General features: G+C 44.3%; 1 protein-coding gene across 6 annotated transcripts in view; it reads left to right on the top strand.

Moving 5' to 3' along the window:
- KLHL29 (kelch like family member 29) overlaps nucleotides 1–19444 on the top strand; it is a 399687-nt gene extending 380243 nt beyond the window's left edge. For 5 of the 6 annotated variants that reach the window (XM_071548271.1, XM_071548268.1, XM_071548273.1 and 2 more), the window contains 2 exons: nucleotides 5621–5765; nucleotides 17136–19444. In XM_071548271.1, the coding sequence (XP_071404372.1) occupies nucleotides 5621–5765; nucleotides 17136–17319 (329 nt within the window). In that variant the 3' untranslated portion in view covers nucleotides 17320–19444. The remainder of the gene's footprint in view (nucleotides 1–5620; nucleotides 5766–17135) is intronic. The other variant, XM_071548270.1, reaches the window with a different exon arrangement.
- Nucleotides 19445–23025: the final 3581 nt, after the last annotated feature.

The following is a 23025-nucleotide window of genomic DNA, read 5'->3' as shown; positions in this document are numbered from 1 at the left end:
TATGATAGTGAGTTCAACACAGCATAGCACACGTTTGAACCCAACAGGTCCATCTCTTTTAAACCATCATGTTCCAGACTAACCCAAGGCAGCACTGGCATCAATCATGGCAAGAGGGAGGCTTATGTTTTGTCTAATCTGAAAGGAGGTGAAGCAGGCTGGATACTGACATCCTACCTGTGCAGGGGATGTACTGACTGAGGGCTGGTAGCAAGTCCAAGCAGTTCAACCCTTGTTCTCTTCTGCCTGGATTTCTTCTAGGAATATGCAGTGAATGCACTCCCAGTTTTCATTTATTCCTTATCCTCCCCCTGTCAGGAGGTGTTTGGATGTGCCTGCGTGCAGTGGGTATGACAGTAGGCTCACGAACACACTGCACATGGATGCTGTGGTGGCCTCTGGGCAGGTGTTGATTACACACATCTGTATTTGGAGAGGAGAAGGTCTTCCAGTGCCCCATCTTTTGCCCTGCCTCTGTTCTCCCCACCTTTGGAGCTGACAGATGTCCTTGCAGCAGTGCAGCCCACAGCTTGATGTTGCTGGGATAAGGGAGCCTCACAGGGCTTTCAAATTGCATATTTTTGGTAAACCACCTTGCACATCACCTTGTGTTTTCAGCTGTAAAAACCAAAGTCCTATAAGAGTAAATGAACCCAGTGTACATCCTCGCAGCATCTGCCTTTCCATTTCTGGCCAAGCTGTCCTATATAGTTGTGCTAAAAGTGTATTTCATGCCAAGCTTCCTGAGGTTTGTCTTATTTAACAAGATGGCCACAGACATGCTGAAGTCAGGGATTGTAAGTAAACCTAATTACCTTGTCACTGCCTTTTACTTCACTTTGTGCCTTCATGCCAGGGCACTAAAATACACCTTTTTTGATACCCAGAACAATCAGTGTGGAATTACAAGTTTTTATTAAAGTTTCTGGATTCTAAGAAAACCAATGTTTAATCATAACCACTACTGAATTTTCGAGAACTAGAGAACAGAGCTCTGAGTTCTCTGAGTATTTCTGGTTTCTAATGCAAGTATCTAATTCCTCACCATACTGTTTGCTCCTGCAGTGATGTGTCTGACTGAAGCAGGACAGTCACAGAACTAACAATGCAACACGTATCTGAAGTGTTACCAACATCTGTGCAATTTCTACTGCACTGTCCCATGGTTCATTTTGGTTAAAATGCATAATAATTACCATAAATGTATTTTTTGACTTTACAAGAAAAATCAGATATATGTCTTGGCCCTCTCCCAAGACCAGTAGTTTGGTACTTGCTGGAGGGTTTGGCTGGCTCTCACCTGCAAGTGTTTCATCTCATCCTTCAGTGTATTTTTCTTCCCATGACTAGTTCTTAATGTAGTAACCTTGAATTTTATTTTCCTTTGTCTCACCCATTTCTCCTCTGTGTATCCTCCTTTCAGAATTAGTTTTTGTACTCCTCTGTATGTTCCCCTACACATTCTCTGCCCTCTACCCACCAAAATCAGTATTTTTGTGTTTGCCCATTATCAGATGTCCTTCTTTTCACTTCTACATCTGGTTCATTTCCATGGCTATGCTTCCTCCAACTCTCTTCAGTTCATCAACACTGTAGCCAAAAACTTGATGCTAAAAGTGCCCTGGAGTGGCAGGTGGAGCCTCCAGTTTTGACACGGGCCATCCCTGCCACACACACACAAATGTGCTGTTTGAGATTGAGGACACTCAACTTTGAGACTTCCAAGGAGGGTTTGCTCAAGGGTCAGTGGGGCCATAGGGCCAGGGCTGTGGCTGTTTAGTTTGGAGAGAGCAGCTCCCAGGAGAGCCCTGAGCCAGAAGGGCTGATACCTGAGACCCCTCTGTTCAGGGCAGTGCCTGTGCTTGGCCCCACGAGCTATGCTGAGGATCAGAGCACAGTCTCAGCTGCTGTGGGATGTTATCCTATCCATGACTGTGCCACTCTTGAGCTTGGCTGCAGAGTATTCAAGGAGGGGAAGAGGCACTTACTATTAAAAGCAGGCTTAGTGTGTATTAACTAGTCTCCTTTCCCTAATCTGCTTCAAGTGCATGAACCCCCACTGGCCACCCACGCCTGCTGGGAGGCAGTTTGGTTGGAGCTGCACCTGTACTGGTGGCATGCCTGCATTTCTTCCTCCCAATAAAAATGTTTAACTGCCTTGGTTAAAATAACCTTTTTCCATATGAATTGCTGCTGCCATTCATTGTAATACCACTTTGGTCTCTGACCGAGCATTTTACTGGAAGGCAACGTAAGATCTTTAAGCAACCATGGAAGGGAAAGCAGAACTGGGCTCCTGGACCACAGAGAGATTCAAGAGCCATGGAACACACACCAGACAGCACAGCACACTGTCCTTCCTGCACAGTGGCAGGTTAAATTATCAACCCCATGAGAAGTAATCTCTGGCTCAAGGGTTGTCATGGAGTGCACGCTCCTTGCTCAATGACCTCTCACAGAGTAGAAAGACGAGCATATTTTCCTGTAGCAACAGCAAAGGAGAGAGATGTTATGATGTTATTCACTTGAAAAGAAGATTACCTTTTACCTGTTATTTCATTTACATTTATTCTGCCTTTTAATCTCGAGTGTGTTTGCTCTCCTGGACAAATCCTATTTCAGATTTTCCAGCCTGAAATTGATTAGTATATCTGACAGCCTCAACACTTGAACTTTGGAGAGGAAGGGAGGCTGCTTCTCTCTTTCCATGCTGCCTCTCCCCTCTTTTCCTTCCCTCCAGCAGTCTTTGAAATAACCAGGGCTCCCACTGTATCCCACGGAAGCCTCTGACCTGTAGAAGCTCATGTTCATGCCCAGAAGCGTTGACCAAAAAGCACAACTGGAACATGCTTTTGCAAAATTAGCCTCTCCAGCCACCTGCCTTGCACTGTGACCATGTTAAGGACTTAAACCAGGAACAGAAATTGGAGCCTTCTGAGAATTCACATGAGGGTACCAAGAGCCGGAAAACACAACAACATGGGAAGAGTGTGGGTAGCACCTGGGATGAAGTAAGGATGAATATTGAAGGTGGTCATCCACACCTAAATGTTAGGAATGGTGACTTGTGGTTTCTAAAATCCCTGTATTTGTGAACAATTTCTGTCTCCATGGTGACAAAACAAAAATAGAACCTACTGTTTCCTCTCTCCCTGTCTCTGGAGAGGTGTCCCTTGTGTCTTTCTGCCATATCTTCGCCAGGATCAGGAGACTGTTTGTTGTGAACTTCTCCCTTCCTGAAAGAAAGAGTCTTAAGATTTCTCTGTTTCTCTATCTCAGACGTACTTGATACCAATTTATGAAATTGTAGCTAAAGACAAAAGCAGTAAAAAGGCAACAGATAGAAGATGTATTGAAAAATTGATGAGAATCAAACACGATTGCCTCTTCAAAAAAGGAAGAAAAAGGGTATCAGACTGTCTGCCTATTTGAAAAGAAAAAATATGTCACTATAAAAATAACCAAGGGGTTTCCCTCTCATTCTTTAAAAAAAAGTAATATGAATTCAGTGATTCAATCCCCTGAGAAGTTGCTGTTTCTGCCTTAAGGGAGTCTCAGATAATTTCCCTGTGAGATTTGAGAACTGAGTTCTTTTTTTTTTTCTTAATCTAGTAGTTTTGTTCTCCTGCAAAATGCTGCTAGTCAGAGAGAAAAAAATCAAGAAGATGTGATAATTAAATATGGATAATTTCTGATGAGTTTCTTAAGTGGAAAAAATGTCACATGTGCAAGTCTGATTTGGAAAGGGATGCAAGCTGGGTTGTTAGGACAGATAAGTCTTTCTGATGAATTACAGTGGCTTAGTGGCACCGTGAAGAAACTGAATACTCCTTGTTCTATTTTCTGGATGAATTAGTTTCTCCCCATCTGTTCCCCAGGATCAGTGACATTTTCCTAATACAGCCATGGTTTTCTGACATATGCCTGTAGATACTCAGCGTAATAGAAGCTCAGCTTTAACCCATGCCATGTTTTGCCTGTTTGCCTGCTGGGTGCACCCCTGTACCTGCCCCTGGGCACCCACCAACGTGGGCTGAGCTGGACTGAGCCAGACCACCCCATTGCCTCGCTGGGACAGAAGCACATACCACAAAACCAGTCTTTTCATTCTGGTTTCACCAGTTCAAACCTCAAAAGAATATTATCTCTCTTCTGGAGATGTTCATCAGCTTTTAGTTAACTCCTGTCAAATTAAGTCTCTGTTAAATATTTAATGGCATAAGGTAGTTTTACAAGATCCTCAGGGTTACAACACATCATGCAAGAGGTTTAAGCCCATCTTTTTCTATGTTCATAAAAGGACACAGTCATGGTATTACAGATCTGGAAGGAACATATAAACCCCTTCAATGTTTTGTAGAGACCCATATGAGAGATGTAAGACCATAGTAGAGATGAAATCACACCTCCTTTCCAGCTGCCCCCAGCTCTCTGCACTCAGGAAGGAGCTTGCAGGGGCTAAAGCCAGCAGGACTTGTGTCCAGGGCAATTCTCTGCTGGAGATGCAAGAGGACCAATTTTTTCTAAGTCTGAAGAGGCTTAAACTTAGAGCTACCTATGGAAAAATTTTGTGTCCCCTGACACCAGAATGGCCTCCCAGGAAATGTCTGCTTCACACCCCAGAGGGCTGAGCTGAAGGGCTTAGTCTCTTCTTAATGAACTGGTTGTGAGGCTTATTTTAACCCAAAGCAATGTGTTTTCCTGTCTTTTGTTCCCAGGCACTGCTGATTGGTTTCACAGAAATGTTGATTAAAAAACTGCGTCACATCAAGACAGACACCACCATGAGAAATTTCAGCCCAACTGGCTCATATTTAACAATGTGCATATGGCATGCTAGCAGAGTAAGGGACAAGCCAACTAATTACATTAGAATTATTCAATAATTGGTTATTAGTTTTACCAATATTCTGATAATGCCACAGCTAACACAAGAATTTGAAAGCACCCTCAAAAAATCTGATTGAACTTGACTCAGGATAAGGGTCTTGCTTAATTTCAAACTCCAGCCTCACACAATTTGTTGCTAAAATACAGACCTGGTTGGAGATTCACACTCCTCTGAAAAATGGAAATGCAGGTGAATTTATGAGACAGATAAAGGCAAAAAGAAATCTGGCCTCAGAAAATCTTCTGGATTATGTGGGTGATGTTCCCATAAGGAAAAACAGAATATAGAAGAAAATCAACTACTGAATATTATTAAAGGGTTCTCTGTGTTATGGGTTTCTTCTGTACTTAGCTGCTGCACAGGCATGGGAAGCATCTGAGTTAAAATTTGCAGCAATCCAAAACTCTGAGACAATTTGACATTTTAATTTCATGTGTAACAGAAGAGCTTTCACGGTGACTCCATTAGGCTTTGGGAGATTATAATTGGGCTTTACCAGTTTAGAGGGAGGCACATACTGGGGGATGAAGAAGTGATGAACTTTAAAAGTGCCTTTGAGAACTTGGAGAGAGGAGAACAAAACTAGGAAAGGTTTCCTCATTTTTCTTTCCCTAGCCTTGGAGGTTTAGAGAAACGTGACTTATCTGTAAATAAGGGGAATGTATAAATAAAAAAACGGTCTCCAAACCTGAGCCTAAAACTGATCTCAGTGTTGCTTTCCATTGACAGATAACAAATATGCTCCTGCAGTCACTCTCAATGGGTTCATCTTTATTCTTGGAGGAGCTTATGCACGAGCAACCACCATCTATGACCCAGAGAAAGGCAATATTAAAGCAGGTCCCAACATGAACCACTCCAGGCAGTTCTGCAGGTGAGAAAAACCATTAAAATGGAATTACCGATGCCTTAACGTTTTCTGCTGATAAGTAAGCTATTGAAAGTGAAGGGGAGAGGGGCATGGAGGTGTGAACCATTTGGGCTTTTTCCTCATCTCTCTTCTTGTACATGTTTAGGGACACAGCATTTCCTAAAGTGTACATCCAGGATCCTACTATGTTTCGAGTGTCTCCTCACACTGAGGCACGATGGGTCACAGGAAGGGATGTGTGTTGGGCTCCTCCAGTGACAACAGGAATGCTGTTTTCCTCAGTTTGCCATATGTAACTGGAGGATGATAAATACCTTCTGCAGGAGAGACCACCACAATGTGGAACATGTTTTTGCTAACTAGCTATAAAAGCCTTAAAAATAATACTGAGTAAGCATCACACACTGATAGTAATTGTCATTATTTATTAGGTGCTTTTGATTGCTTTTCGGGATCACTTCCCTGATCCCAGTCACAAGTTGAACAAATTTCCCTAACTGGCTGACAGAAATAAAACTTGGCACCCATTGCAGGTACTGGCAGAACTTAAAGGACCTCTTGAATAGTTTTACATGGCTGCTGCAGAAAGACAGGCTTGTTCTGGGCTGTGCACAGGCCAGCCCCTGGCAGAGCAGCTCCCTGTGCTGGGGGCTGGCCAAGCTGTTGGTTTCCCTGGAAAAGCCACGGCTGGTCAGTGAGCGCTGCCGCAGGCACCAGGTGAGGTTTGTGGTCCATGTCTGGTGAGCAGCATCCTGAGGCACTGAGCAAAACCAGGACAGTGGGGATGTGCCAGGCAATGTCCAGACAAAGCACTGGCTGGGGTTGGAGGAATAGCAGCGATGGGGCGGCAGCAGGACCCACATCTCCCAAACATTCAGCTCCATGTTGCATGTAACCTTTCGCTTTGGTGCAGATGAAAAAATGCCTTTCTAAGAAAGCATGCTCAGGTTTTCTCTTTTTTCTTTGTTTTTTCCTCATTTTCACCCACTTTTCCCTTCCTTTTATTAATTTAAGGGGCTCCCTCTCTTGGCTGCTGGAGCAGACATTGCTGTGAGCAAAGGGGTCAGAGCAGCCAGCTCCATCCCGAGCCAGCTCCATCCCAGTGGCCTCTGCCATGTGCCCCTGTGCTAAAGACATGTCCTCCTAGTCCCTCTGCTCTAGCAGGAAGCAAAGGAAGATGAGGAGTGCAGTGCTCAGGCAGCATATCATGATATTTTTCCTGAAAACCAGAAATAACGTGTACAATGCAGCTCAGGATTAGAGCCCTAAGCTGTAAAATGAAACACGAGGGACTTGGACATTTGATACATTCCTACATCTTCCTGTTGAGAGGCATGAGCTGCTCTTTGAACATCTTGGTTTTGTAAAAAGTAACAATACAGGAGAAATTGCATGGCTGGTTTCAACCTGAAAACTTCCCAGGGTTTCTAACGTGAAGGGATGCTTTGCTCTGCACCCCGCAGAAGGGAATCCAGTGGGAGACCTTGAGGTGGACCAAGGAGAGTGAAACAGTGACCTAAATATTATCTAGTGCTTAGGCACTATAATAAACTAGCTTTGCTTAAGTAGAATTTGCTGCCAACCTGTAAAAAGTAACTTTCAACTTCTAAATGACATTTTTTCTAAAGCAATAATGGACAGGAAACTTCCATTTATAGTGGAATAGTCACTGGAAAAGGAGTAATTCAGTACATCCCAATTGCCTGCCAAAAAAAGGCACCATTTCAAAAATTTCTGAATGTTCTAGGAAACAGTCAAGGAAAAATATTTCAGCCTAAAGGGGATATAAAACCAGTGACAAAACCTAAATAAATCAATGTGTACAGAAATGGGGAAAATGGGAGTTTAGGAGTAACAAATAGGTTAAAAACTGGCTGCTGCTACAGGAGGCTGAGGGAACCAGTGAAATACTGATGGATAAGAGGAGCAAAAAGAAAAGCACTTTAAATCTTTGGGAATGAGATTTGTAATTTTAATCAGTTATAAAACCATTGCTGATGATATATAATACAGCCCAATTGGATGGTATTTGGAAGGGAGCAAGGAGGTTTGGTTCCATATTCTGCTGTGAGGAACCAGAAGCAGCCACCGTGGGCAGCAAGGAAAGATGTGAACTTGGAAACTCTCAGATCTGGCAACCCAGCTTCCTTAGACACAGGTGTCTTTAGAGACTTGGTTGAGAAGCTGATTGAACCACTAATGTTGATTTTTAATAACTTTTCAAGTTGAGGATGGATCAGGGCACTGCAGAAGTGTCTCCATATTTTGAAAAGGTGAAAAGGAGAATTTCAATGCAGCAATTAATTTTGCAAAGTACCAGCATCAAGCTAAGTGGTCTCACTTAGCTTCGTGTTGGTCCTCTGCAAAATACCAGAGTGGTTAATTTGGGATTTCATCAACAAATTACTAGATGCTAATAAAATAATGAACAGCAATCAATACATTTTTCCAGGAAAGTGGGCCTGTTAAACCAACCTGTTGTAATAGAATCATTTAGGTTGGAAAAGTGCTTTAAGGTCATCAAATCCAACCATAAACCAAGGCCACCAAAGGTATCAGGAAACTTGATTCTTTGTTTTGGTTTTTAATACACCATGCCTGGCTGCTAAAGACAACTGTGATGCTGTAATATACTGTGATTTCTCCAAGGTGTTTGTCTGGTATTATATGGAATTAACAAGGCACACAGTAGAGAGATTAAATCTGCCTCACTGACAGATCTCAAAATGTAGTTGTTAACGAGAAGATATCATTGAGCAAGGCCACTGGTAGCAAGCACTGCTGCTTCTTCAGTGCTATTTAATATATCTACCAACAATCCAGGTAACAAATTCTCTGCAGATAAAGGCTGCAGGTGGCATAACACTTGGTGGGTAAAATATATTACAGAAGGAGCTATTTTAGCAGCTACCTGAATATCTCAGTTTGACAGTCTCAAGCTAGCAGTGGTATTTTAAATACAAAGTAATGCATGGAGGAAGCACAATCTTAGCAGCCCTGCTCCCTTAGAAAGCCAGGCACTCAGAGGAGGACATAAAGAAGGTCACTCACAGCTGCACAACATGAGCTCACGCCGCAGTGTGCTGGATGGAAGGTCAGTGCAATATTAGGTATAAAGTACAAGCCCTACCACTGAAAGGAAAGCAGCTGCAGCTGAGCAGAGCAAGTGCTGCTGCATCCAGTGCTGGCGACACAAGTGCAAGTCTTGGTGCTGCATCAACACGTGGGAATAGCAGAAGTTCAAAGGGAAGCTGCCAAAATGACCACAAGTTGCAAATCAAACCTCTGACATGAAATTCAAGGGGTTTATCTAAGGAAGGCTGAGAGGTGACTTCATCACTGGGAGCAAATGGAAAAACTTTCAGTCTCACAGACAAAGGAGTAGCAGGTTACAAGGATGGGAAAGTCAAGTTGCATATCTTGGCCTTGAAGTGAAGCACTTTCCCAACAGAAAGGATAATTAAACAGAGAACCAGCAAGGGAGGGGGTGAACTCACCAACACTCGCTGTTTTTAAGAAAAGATTAGATATGTTTCCCAGAGAGATGCTGCCTGGGGAAATGTCTATGGCCTGCATGTACACAGGCTCAGATTAACTAAGCACAGAGGTCCCTTCTGACCTTAGCCTATGAATCTATAAATTCCTTATTCCACTCATTAGCATGGATCACAAAAAACATGGTTTAAAAGCAGCAACATAAACAACTTAAAAATTAACTGCATGCTATTGATCTCCTCTCACCAGGAATCACTCGATACTGAATTTGCTGAGAAAAATTTCGACCGCATCACTTTTATTTTTATCTGCTTTGTTTCTACATGTTAGTGATAAGGGAGCATGATGGCCTCGAGCACAGGGAAAGGAAACGTGTGTGACATTCCCTGCTTGTGAAAAATTAAAGGTCCATTCAAATGGTTTTAATATCAAGTTAAATTACTTTTAATGAAAAATGAAAAATAAATGGTTTGGGTCTCCAGCTCATAATCAACAGAAAAGCAAATTGAGCATCATTTTCAAATTAAGCCCAGCCTGATGGAAGTGAGTTAGAAATTTATGCTGACCTAGACTTAACCCTTTGAAGGACAGTGCTGAATGGGTAAAGAGCTATAATAGACCTGAAGCATTTTAAAATTCACTGAAAGTACACATACAAGTCTTGAACAGCTTCCATACAACAGATGAGGGTGAGGGAAATACTTGACTCTTCCCAAATATCAGGCAAGTGTGAGCTGTTTACCACATGCACCCCATCTCAGTTTGGCAGGCCTGTTCATTTGCAGGATCTTTGGATGGCGAACAGCAGCCAACAGATAGGAAGAGCTGGGATGGTCACACTTTGCTCTGCCAGACATCTCCCTCCAAAAGTCTTGCAAAGGTGTTCCACCCCTCCAGCGTGGCAAGGCCTCCCTTTGCAGGCAGGTGTTCCCCCTTCCTACAGTGCCCTTCAAGGGTTTATTTCTCCACAGGCAAAAAGAATACCAAATGCATTCCTGTGAATGATTAAAAATTCCATATTCTGCTTGCTTAGGATGCAGGCAGCGTACAAACAGGCTTGTGCTACAGAGAGCCTCAACGGGGCAACAGCGGCAGCGTGGTGGTGCCAGCAATAATTCCAGAGAAGCTAATTTAGTACCAGCAATTCCCAACAGACACCAGAAAAGCATTTTCTTCCTCCTCCTCTGACTGCTAACCAGTAAGATTTATTAGCTGTTTCTGCCGAATGGAAATCTTTAATAAAACTTTGACTCAGGCCGAACAGCACAAAACCAGGGTCAGTTTGTGGATTATTTCCCCCCCTCCTCTTCTTTTCAAGTAAGGCCTTGTTCTTGCACAGCAGAGCCTGGTGCCTCCTGTGCTGAACTGCCACGCTAACGCTCAGCACCAGCGGCAGCCTCCCCCGCTGGCTCCTTTCCTCGTTGCAAAGTTCACGGTAACTCCAGGCACTGGAAGGGGTTAGAGAACAGCTTGTTTGGATGGATATTCCCAGGTGAAGCTATTATGGAGCAGGGCTCCTTAACGGCTGCGCGCTTCCGGAGCCTGCAGACACGAGCTGAACAGGGTCTGTGCAGCCAGGAACGTTTGCAGCTGGAGGTGTTTGTGGTCTGGGAGGGAAAACCTTCCACCGTCCCTGGAAGCAGACGTGTGTGTGGGACTGCACTCCATGGACAGCAGATGAGAACTGCAGTGCCAGTAGTTTCTGTAGTTGATGACATGAAGGATTTTGGTGGGCATTAAAACATAACTGATACAGAAGAGCACTCGGGGTTCAGAGTTACTGATGTGCTGTGGACTTTGGAATAAAACATTGCTGGTTTTCAGCAACAAGTGACGATGCCACATGATGGTTTTGGATCATTAGCAAGGGGAAGTGCTCATGGAGTAAGGGAGAATATAACTGGAGCTTGGCCAAAACACCCACACTAATAATAACGCTCCAAGAAGGGGTGTGATACCCTCCTAATTGACCATGACTAATCCGGACCCTCATTTATCTGTCTCATTGTAAAGATGACACCTCTGGCAGCACAGCACAGCCACTCGAGCTCAGCCTTCTCAGACATCCCCACCTGGCTGCCACCCCAGCCGCTAACAGCCCCAGAGCTTGTCAGCACAGCCACCAGCTCGGGACAGGCGCTGGCACCCTGAGCCCCTCCAGCTGTGCCCTTCATCTGGCCCCGCAAGCCACTGTGCAGGTGTCTCAGAAAGGTCCCTGGTTTTAATGAAAGCTTAAGAAGCACTTGCAGCTCTGCCCAGCACTGCACAGAGCCACATCTCACAGGGGCTGCTGCCCCGGAGGCTTCCCTGATCCTAATGGCAACTCCTTCCAGTTGATGAAGAATCACAGAACATCCTGAGTTGGAAAGGACCCACAAGGACCATCAAGTCCAGCTCCTGGCCCTGCACAGGACAACCCCAAGAACCACACCAGCATTGCTTGGTTCCACCTTCTGTAAAGCCCTCCTAAAATTGTAGGGCAGGAGGGAAATTCATCCACCAATAAACAGAGGTATGGATCTGCTCCAAATAAGTGTGTGCTTGTGCACATATAACCAGGAGCAAGGAGGGAGAAGAGTGCTGTTTGAGGCCTCAGAAGATCTGAAATTTCAGGAAGTGAAAACAACGCACTAATTCAGTCACTCCCAATTTTTTCACATCTCCAGACATTTCAAGACAGGATTTTTTTCTCAATTATTTTTTACTTTTCTTGGTAAGGCTGATGTGATCTTTAGGACTGAGAGGGAAATTTTAAAACAATAATAAACACTGAAAAACATTTCTGTTAGTCACACTGCTTGGTGCTACATCCAGTCATCAAGACTGGGAAAGGGAAGTCCTAGAGCAGGAGTGCCCAGGCAGTCATCTCTCAAATACTACAGAAGAAGATGCTGACATCCTGTACTTTGGGCTGCTTCCAAATTACTGCCCATCAGGAGACTTTCATCATCCCACTCTACACAGTGCTTGTCAGGCTGTACAAGAAGTAGTGTGTCCACTTCTGGTCTCCACAGTCCAAAAAAGACACAGACAGACTGGAGGGACCCATAAGGAGGGTCATGAAGATGACAGAAGGGCTAGAAGATCCTGCCTGATGAGGAAAGACTGAAGGAGTTGGGTCTTTTTTCCTGGAGAGGAGAAGGCTTGAGGGAGCTTCATGGAGTATTCCAGCACTTAAAGGGTGGCTACAAGGAGGACAGAAGCTCTCTGTGCACAAGGGGAGAAGACATGTACAAGTTGCACTAGGAGAGGCTACATCTTGATGTAAGAAATTTTTACAGTGAGATCAGTCATTCGCTGGAACAGCCTCCCCAGGGATGTGGTAGAGGCCCCTTCACTGAAGCTTTTCAAGATACAATGGGACTGGGTGCTAGATAACCTCTTTTAGTGTCCCTTTCCCACAAAGGGTTGGACCAGATTTCAAGGTCCCTTCTAACCTGGCTATGATTTTATGGTTCACTGATTTGCTTTGCTCTTCAAGTCCTTGAACAGGCAGCTGTGAGAGAGGAATCCTCTCTGTTATTGGCTCAGGCTGAGCAAGTGGATGGGCAGGGAAGAGATGTAAAGGGTTTTCAGGTTGTACAAGCACACCCATCATAGACAGCCAGGTCCCTGCCAGCCCTTGGCACGCCTCAGCCTTGTTAGGATTTTCCAAGGGAAACGATTCATTGCTCTGTGGAGGTCAGCACGTGGACCAGACTAGCGGGGCAGTGTCAAGGGGACAGTCACAGTGTGATCCTCTGACATTCCATGTAGTTTGGGAAGTGAAGGACGCCCTGGCACCTCGGGTGTATCACCATGGGGCAGAAGGCTCTCTAGAAAACAGCAGTAATTACCTGCTGAGTAGAAAGTCAGGTCATTAGCCTGCAGGGTAATAATTTGCTGAAATGTATTTTCCTGGAAGGAGTGGCTGAAGTGATCTCTGTTTTCGTGCCAGTTACCTTCACCCTGGGAGTTCTGCCAGAGAGGTGGAGGTCTGGCTGCTCCTCTGCTGGGGAGGTCACTGCCCCAAAGCTGCCAGAGGGTTTGTGTCCCCACGGCAAGGCTCTGTGGCATGGAGCTTCCTTCCTTCCTTCCCAGGCTCTGACAGTCTGTAATCATTTTATCTCTCAGGATTAATGGCACCAAGCAATAAACTCACATCCTAATTATTGTAATTATTTCTTTCTTTGTATGTCAACCTTGGTAATGATGTTTTTACAGCTGAAGGGATGGAAGGGAGGGGATAAAAGAAATACTGTTGCAGTAATGAAGAAAGAGCAATGAACATACTCCTTTCCACTCACTTTCCTCAAGGTTGTAGAGCCCACTTGAGTTTCCTATTCCCAAACATCCCAGAAATTAGCAGTGATTGTCTTAATACTGTAAAGCAGCAGCAATCTAGGACTAAATTCCTAATTATCTTAAGCACCTACCCGCCACTTTAGCCCCAGAGATGACTGAATGTCTCCAAAGTCCCTGCACACGTAAGTACCTGCTGCATACTCAGAACTGCCTATTTCTCTGTAGCAGGACCAGCTCTCTGCTTTGCTTAACCTCCAGCATGACTCACAGCCTAAGTGTTACGCCAGTCCCATCTGTGGTAATTGCATATGGAGGGGGCAGAGGCTCCTCTAATGACCATTTAGAATTCATAGTCTTCCAGAGGGTAAAATTCAGCATCCATTTCTTCCCCAATATACAGCACCACGATGGGAAGCTGCCAGGACTGAGGTGCTTGTCCCAGCTGCTGGGCAGAAATTTCTTCCAGTGCTGTGCCCAGGTGTTGGAAAATCAGGGCAACATTCCCCTACTCACTATAACCCCAAATCCAGAGCATGGGCTGGGAGAGGAACCCGAACTGCCATTTTGGGAAGGTGTGCTTGGCTACTGAGCTGCTCTGGGGGAGCAGCTGCTCTGGCTCAGAGGAGCTGCTACTGAACATGCCACAGAAGACACACCACTAGATGAAAAGTGGGCAGCTAAAACTCTGCTTGAGAAATTCTACTAACATGAAATTCCCAAGGAGATACCAGGACATAAGGCCAGATTTCAGCCATGCAGCACAGAGCCAGCAAGGAAGGGCTGGTGGTTGCTTGGCTCTTGTTCCCAGGGTCACCACAGTGTAGATGGAAAGGTCTGCACATGGAATCTCTCCTCTGTCCATTCCGTTCTTCCCACTCAGATCAAAAGGCCCATGCAGAGGAGTTTCACTGGGTAAAGAGCAGTGAGGGGCAGACTGGCCCATGTGTCAGCCCTCGGTGTGGGGGTGAGGTGCTGCCGTCTGCACCAGCGTGCCCATGCCAGCAAATTACAGCCTAACTGAGGCTGTTGTGGGCAGCAGACCTCCTCTGTCAGCACTGATGGAGCCAGCCCCAGGCTTCATGCTCCACACAAGTATTTCTTTCAATTGCCCAGTACTGACAGTTCTGCAACCAGATCTTTCTTGGGGATCTTCAAGAGTTTGTTTTGTTTTTCCAGCTTGACCCAACAACACTGATAAATTAACCCATTTGTTCTGGGGGGGTTGTTTGCATCAAGCATTGTGTAGGAGTACTGTTTTAATGACTAATCAGCATTTCATTAGATAACCAAGGCAGTAAAGCTGGTCTGTACCACAGTCCACCTCTGACATTGGACCCTCTTCCACCCAGCACATCCCAAACTGTATCCCAACAAATTAGTCTCCATGTCCTTCAGCTTCACTATCAAGAAAAAAAAAAGGGAAACACAAAGAGCAATCACTATTCCTTGGCCTCATCTCTAAACTCTCATCCTGCGGGTTTCAGGAACCCCTCCACCTCATCAGGGCTGTGGAGCTTGGAATGGGACCATCGTCCCCCCTCCTCAGACTGGATTTTGCAAGCTGTAATGCCCAGCCTGTCTTGCTTCTAAATTGTTCCAGGACAGAAATGGGCTTCCCACTCCTCAACAAATATCCCAAGTCCAAAACTGTGGCTTAGTTTGCACATTTGTCTGATTTACTGTGTTGGGAGGAACTTCTGCCACCTCTACCTCCTCCTGGCCATAGGGACCGAGCCTTGGCAGGAGTTCCTGCTGGTCAGTGCCTCTCTGCCACCAGCTCTGGCTCTTTTGGACGTGGGCTCCTTCTCTTTCAAAGCCATCTTTCAGGATGACACTTCCTTTACTCAAGTCCTTCTTCTTCCCCGTTTGTCCCTGACATTTCAAAAATAATTACCAGTGGTTCAGTAAGTTCATTAGCAAACTCCCTTAGGACTCTGGGCTATGTATCATCCAGCCTTGCTGATTTGTGGATAGGCTCTAATCAAGTGTTTCAAGTCTCTCTCTCCACCCTCCTCCTTTCAGATTAACAGTTATTTTGACAAGATTCTCATTATTTCCTATTTCCTGGCAGTACCCAGGGACTAGGCTTATTTGAGTCCTCACTGTTGTCATTCTGAGTTTATTTTTAACCTCAGGCTCTGCTTCTCCACAAGGACATCAGAGTCTTGTGTTCTTCAGAAGCACATGGCTTTGTCGGTGCCATTTTAGTCTCAGTTGTCCTTTGTCTTCCAGTGCTCTCTGGCTTTTGCCTTTATCACTTTTTATTCTCCTTCTTCCTAGTGCTCCAAAATTAGCCAGAAGAAATTGCTTTGCTTTTACCAAGCCCAGAGGATCTCTACCTTGTTAGATTTAGGCCACCTTCGTGGCTGCAATTAATTTATCGTTTTCCCCTCCCTGTTTTTCCCTGTGCTATCCTTTGGCACATAGACAGTCTCCAGGTCTCCATTTTCCTTCCCAACAGAGTCATCCACCACCTATCAGAAGGGACCTAGCCAGCAGAAAAGCCACCACCAAAACCCATCCAACTTAACACCTTTAAATCAACTTGGAGGGCAAATTTGGGTTTCCCAGCAAACAGAAAGCTGGGACATCTCCACCTTTGAGTTCCCCTCCATGCAGTGGGACAGCAGCACAGAGCACAGGACAGCCCTGTATAGGCTTTTCCCACCCAGCTGCCCTTGTCATCCTTCTGCCATTTTCATACACACACACGGGAGCGGTCCCTGGTTGTCCATCTTCAGTAGTCCACAAATGTCCTGCCCTGTGCAGGATTGTTGAGGAGGATGAGGTGTTACATGGGACAAAGTGGAAGAGAAGAGGTCAAGGGGCAATTTTTCTTTCAAATACCTTCCATACCTATGCACCTTCCCTTCCACCCAGAGCCTGTGCACCATGGCATAAGCCCAAGAGATACCTGAAGTCAAACACTACCACTTTGTAAAAGCAGTAAGGTTTGTTGTCTTCTTTAGATGCCATCACACAGCTCCCTTGCTCTTCCCTCAGCTGCACCCCCCCAGCCATCAGGTCTGTGCACTCTGGGTTCAATTTCCCTGGACACACCACCAAGGGAACACAGGACAAGTCAGTGGCACTTCCAGGCTTCTGCACCATGGAAGGGACTGAAGCAACAGAATGCAGTTTGAAGGGGGGTTTCCCCCCATTTTTCAGCATCATTGATAATTAAAGGAGCAACTCGCAGCAAGGGCTTATTCCAGCCAAGGTGGCAGGGACCCCAAATTGCTTGGATTGCTTTTGCATGTGCACAGTATTACTGGGATGCATTGTCCTCCTGCTTTTGCTGCAGATCTCATATGTGGGCTGGAGAAATATCTTACTTGGGAGTTATTTCTGTTGTTTACATTAGATACAACATTTACCTACCTGGCAGGAACAGAAAAAAAGTATTAATTCTGGAGAGGGAAAGGGAGAGGGAAGAGAAATGCCCACACAGCTTTATATAGATAAGAGTAAAAGATGTATTCATTGTTTCCCCTTCTTACAAAAGATTGGGTTTGTTTTGAGCCTAAAAAAGAAAATTGCTCAGTAAGACAACTAACTAAAACTTTTTTTTTTTGTTAAAAAAAACTCCCACAGCGCTGTGGTTCTGGATGGAAAAATCTATGCCACTGGTGGGATCGTCAGCAGCGAAGGACCTGCCCTGGGAAACATGGAAGCCTATGACCCTAAAACAAATACATGGACTCTTCTACCAAATATGCCCTGCCCTGTTTTTCGACACGGCTGCGTAGCAATCAAGAAGTACATTCAGAGCGGCTGATGTTCCCCAGGAGTCGGATGGAGAACTGTTTGTACCTGTTGAAAGCAGGCAAGAGGAATACTATGACTTAAGGAACAAAAGCAGCAAAGCCAGCCAGTGAACATATTGCTCTAAAGTCTTGAATAGTGTCTACATTGAATGTAGAAAAATCATCCTCACCTTTTGGTGAACAAGGAGCAGAGAGCTCCGTGCTATGTAAGATATTGTAACTTAATAATGCAAGGGTGTCACTAGATGTTATAGTGGCACTTGTTCTGGACATCGGCTTTTGGTCAACCCAGGTGCAATAGAATTTCTCATATTTTTTAAGCTGGGGAAGAGAGGAAAAAATAATCTGCATTTTACTTTAGAGCTCAAGCTTGATTCTTAAAATAACCATGCAGATTAGTTTTACTATTACACTTTAGGCATCAATCTATTTGAAAGGTCAAAGTGTCCTTACCACTTTGATTCCTACATTTGTTTTTAACAAATACATGCTTTTCAATACCAATGACTGAGAGAAATCTTGAGTGACAGATGGCTTATGTTGATGTCAGTCTTCCATCAGATCAAACAATCCTTTCAGTTCTCTAGGAAGAGCCCAGATGGGGGGTGAGCTGGGGACTGGGGAGAAGAACAGCCATTGGTAATAAATTCCACTTAAAATGATTTTTTAAAAAAGGTCTGTTGGGTTGAGTGAGTTTCTACTGCAGGTGCTGCTTGTGTGGGCACATGTGGCTGTGCCTACAGGTCGGGTGGGGGGGCTCCTAAACCTTTCCCTCCCAGTTTCTGCTGATGCACTTGGCAGTGCTTGATTCCCATAATGCAAAATGAATGGGAGCCAGAGGCGTTCTCCTGATAAAGCCACTCTTCAGTCCTGGCTGGAATCACAGTGAAACGCACAGCATAGTGTGGGGTTTCCACATTGTCATCAAACAGAAGATGCCTCCTGTGGCTGCACACTCCCTTTGGCTCTCAACCAAAATTCCTTACTTTGGGATACATGCCACTATCTTTTATGTAAAGTCTGAGAAGTTTTTATTTCCCTTTATTTTTCAAGTTCCCCCCAGGTGTGGAAACCTTGTAATACTCTTATTTACAGACTTTAAACATACAAGTTTTAAGCCCATCGTAGAAAAATGCATAGACTTAAGCCCAGTGTAAGAGACTTCAAATTATTACTATGTAGAATTGTAAGTATATGCACAGCACAGGGGTTATATTTTTATATATATTAAAATATTGTCTATCCAGAGAGCATTGTGATGTGGAAATTCTTTATAAATTTATACATAAAAGGATCAAATGGGAGATGGACTGGGTAACACAGAGGGGGCAGGGGAAAGAATCTTAAAATTCACCAGTAGGAAGCAACCCCAAGCTAAGGATTGTCTGATTTCTTTCCAAGGAGAGGGGAAAAAGTTGCCATACTTGCCTTTGCAGACTCAAATCCCAAATGCCATGCCAGTAATTCAAGAAGGAGGGTCCTGTACAGGGCATGGGTGAGATCTAGCATTCAATATCTAGTTGAATTTCATACCAAATACAGTAGCCTTTTTATACAGAGGGAGGTCTGCCTACAGCTTTGGGGAAATCAATGCAGATGGTTAGCTAATCATCTTATTTTATTAATAATCATTTATAAAATAAAAAAAAAGAAATTTGTATCTTGCAGTATTTAAAGAAAAAGTGCTCAAATCAGCTGAGTCAGGCTATAGGGTGACTCATCTCTCTCATTTTGACAGTGAGGTTCCAGCCTTTGTTATGCAGTTTAATTTATTCTTTAAAGAAAAAATAATAAGCACAACAAAATTATATACTAGTATGTCATTTAAAGTATTTATGTCAAACAGGGTGCAAGTGTGAACCTAAAGATTGGAGCACAAGTTTCTAACTGCCTGGGGCAGGACTAATTTTAGTGTTGGTGTGTGTCTACCTCCAAAGGAGGTGCTGCCTGTCAACAAGACCGAAACACATTCGACATTTCCAATTTAGCTTATTTCTTCATTTCTCACACTGGAACAAAACTGGCTATTTCTGTGAATAATATTAAAAACAGGGTTATCTGTAATGGTATTGTATATAGTTTATGTTTACTGTTAAGTTCTTGTTATATTATAATAAATATATTTATAGATCTAGATTCAGCATCCAGATTGGATTAATTTTGTCATGACTGATGAAGAAACAACACTGCATGAATGGCAACTTCATGTTTCATCCCAGCCATGGATGGAAGTGTGTTCATTCCATCCAACCAGCTTCTCTTGCAAATCCAAAAATTTACTGCTAGTACTTAAATGCTCAGTAACTTCCAAAGTACTTCCCTTCCCATTTTGGAAAAAAATCTTAGAGTAATTTTAGATTTTATTCAGCAAGACTGTTTCTTCTTCATCTGTTTTCCCAAATGTACTATTAAGTAAAGAACAGAAGGGCTCAAGATAGTTTAGGAAACTATCTTGAAAAAACCCAATAAACAGCTTTTTCCCTTTATTTTTTAAATGAAAGTTGGGATTTGTGCCACACTGCTGCTGCAGTGTCTAAAAGATGAAAGCCACATTTGCCCTATGGTCAGAATTTCTTCATATCCAGCGTGGGAGCTCTGTACCTCACTGGGTACAACATTCAGAGAGCACTTCAGTGCAACCGTTCAGGGTTTCTTTGATGTTTCATTAGGGTGTCATCTGGTAGTTGTAAAACTGGATATGGAACAAAGATGAGCCAGATATAACTAGTCTCAAATACCACCACAGTGGAACATTTCAGCTGGATCTTAGGAGGTAATGTCTGTTCTACACATTAACAGGAAGAGCCTAACATTTATTGAAATTGTCTCCAGTTCTTACAGAGTATTTAAGAGCATGAGCTGCAGTTTTTAAACATTTTAGTTTAGGCTTAGTGGCTCAGGTTGAACAGCCTGTGAAGATTACTAAAAGCCTGGCAATTCAGTATTACAAAACCACGCTGCAATAATCGAGACCAAGTGGGGTGAGTTGCCAACCTTTCATCAAGGCTCTGCAAGGATCTCTTACTCAGCACTACTCAATAATACTTGGTAGGATGAACAAGACACAGGCTATTTGCTTTACTTGTATGTGGAAATTATTTTAGTTCCCCTCTGGGAAGTTGGCTGAGTGCTTTTGCCAAATGAATCATGTGCACATATCTGCTCAGAGATTTTTCTTCCTAAAAGCTTTAAGAAATGCAGGGAACAGACTGGCTCAGCAGCCTGATAATGATACAAACTCTCTTGTTCGCTGGTGTGACTCTCCCCTGGCTCACCTGGGAAGGAGAGTGATCTCCAAGTGGGGCTGTTCACTGTGTTCAGGTAATCGCCTACCCCTGACAACTTGCACAAGTCCTCCACCTTTCTCCCGTTGTTCCATCCAGCAGCAAACACGCTGTGCTAATAAAACCTCAGCCACCCCGTCTTTAATTAACTGCAGCGAGGTGCTAAGGCTGAGCTTAGCACAGTGCAACTGGAGCAGCTAATTAAGTGTTCGTTACACTTCAGCTTGCCCTTGGAGGAGTCCAGACAAACCGAGCGCCAGCATGAGCCGCTGCTTTCCACAGCTGCAGGGATGGTCCAGCAGAGCAGCCACAGCCACGCACCAGTCCCGCTCCACCAGCACCAGCACGTCTGAGCAGCAGAGACAGAAAAGGCACAAACGGCTTCAGGTACTTGCCCAGGTTCTCAAATAATGTCTCTGCAGGAAAAAAAAAAAAAAAACAAACAAAAAAACACGAACCAACCAACCAAAACCAACACCACCACCACCCCAAGAATAAACTGATTCCAAAGCTTTTCTCTGCTGTCTCAAATGCAAAGGGCAAGGTCTCAGAACCACACTGGCTCCCTGTCACCACTGAAAAGGGTATAATGGAATAGGAAATAAACCCACAAACAGAATATGCAGGCAGGACCTGGCAGGCTGCAACCTGTGCCAGGTTTGTAGGAAGACAATGATGCTGTATCTCCTTGGACATTTTTACAAAGTGCCATGGTAATAAAGGCCTTTTAAATTGAATGAGACCCTTCAACTCATCCCTTACTCCCTTGTTTCCCATTTGAAGCCGGCTCAGAAGCAGGGACTGAGCTTGCTTTCAGTGGGAGATGGCAGCAGGTACAGGAAGGCAGCAGCAAGTTCTGACCGTCAGCGAGTGTTCTGGGTTGATAACTTCAGACTGCAGAAACAGCCAGAAGGAAACCAGCACAGAGGGAGGCAGGTGGATGTGTCCCAGGCACGGTGTTCCCATCACTCATTACATTAAGCTGGACAGCGATACCAGAACAGAAACACCATTTTTCCTCTGAAAAGCCAAGCTGTTTGAGGCATGATTAAACACTCGCTGAGGTTAGAACTTCTGAAAGCAAGAGCTGCCATCACAGGCTCCTCAGCAGAGCTGTGGAAGTCTGGAAAGAAAAACCAAAGTGGCAGACTACCCTGAAAAACAACTCTCCCTTTGATGGTCACTGCTGTTTTTGTTTTTGATAACACACACTACTTTTACTAAGTCCTGTTTCACTGGCAGATTTCTTAAAAAGTAACAAATTCCAGTTTTCTTTATCTAAACAAATTCTGCTTCAATCAGAAGCAGCTTTACACACAGATCTAAGTGTTTTGGCTCAGTTAGTAGCTGAAGAAGCTCCAGTGCTGCCACAAAGTCAAATTTGCCTCTGAATTTTTCATTAGTGGTGGTCTGTACAGTGAAGGTTTGAAATGCTTCCTGGTGCTTCTCATTTCATAATCTGTTAGGTTTGAGCAGCCTTCTTTTTTCCTTTGGTGTTCATACATAGCCCAGATCTAACACAGCAAGATTCATACTTATACAGCAAAATACATACACAGTATCAAACTCTCCCATGACCTGTCCAGGGAACAGCAGTAGCAACTCAGGGTTTTTAACAGCTTGAGAGGCAACTTCAGCATGTCACTGGTAAGCAGAGTAATAACTGTGATGACAACAGGGGCTAAGCTCAGTGTTGCATAGTCATGCTTCACTCCACAGGCAATACAATCACCTCCATCATACAGAATTGGTGACCTTTTCCTGCATTTTTGTGGCTACAAAGCAAACACCGACCCAAGGTCACCAGTGACACTCCTAAATAAGCATCAACTTCTCACCTCATTAAAAACAATACATGTTAGCAATTGATTTTACAGACAGAAAGGAAACATTTCCTCTCCACATCTTGGGAACTGAAGCAAAGCTGTATCTAATTTCTAGTGCAATGTCCTTGTGCTGGTGGACAACACCCAAGCAAGGATCAGGGAACTGAACAGGGAAGGGGATGCACCAAATGCTCAGAGAATCACAAGCATTATGCTTTACCTGAACCACTATCCCTCCACTAAAGGAACAATCATCAGCTCTCAGAAAGCAAGCCTAAACTTCCAAGCCCTTCTAATGGAATATCCTTTCCATTAGAAAAGATCATCTTTGGCCGAGTTCTCTCTCTTCATGCCCAGTGAATGCAGTGCTCTGTTACTTGTTGGCACCAAGTTCAATATCACCTGCCTCAGTTTATGCCCAGCTTTTCACGTGCTGAAACATTTCAGGCTGCAGAAGTTGGGCCTGTTCAGCCTGGAGAAGAGAAAGTTGCATGGAGACCTCCCCGAGCTCATTCCAGTATGTAAGGGGCCTACAGGGAAGCCAGAGAGGAACTCTCCATCAGGAACTGAAGTGACAGGAGAAGGGGGAATGGGGACAAATTGTAAG

This window comes from Pithys albifrons, chromosome 2, assembly GCF_047495875.1.
Source record: "Pithys albifrons albifrons isolate INPA30051 chromosome 2, PitAlb_v1, whole genome shotgun sequence".
In the NCBI taxonomy this organism is placed as follows: domain Eukaryota; kingdom Metazoa; phylum Chordata; class Aves; order Passeriformes; family Thamnophilidae; genus Pithys; species Pithys albifrons.
The sequence above is the reverse complement of the archived record's forward strand: the minus strand, read 5'-3'. Positions and strand labels throughout refer to the sequence as shown.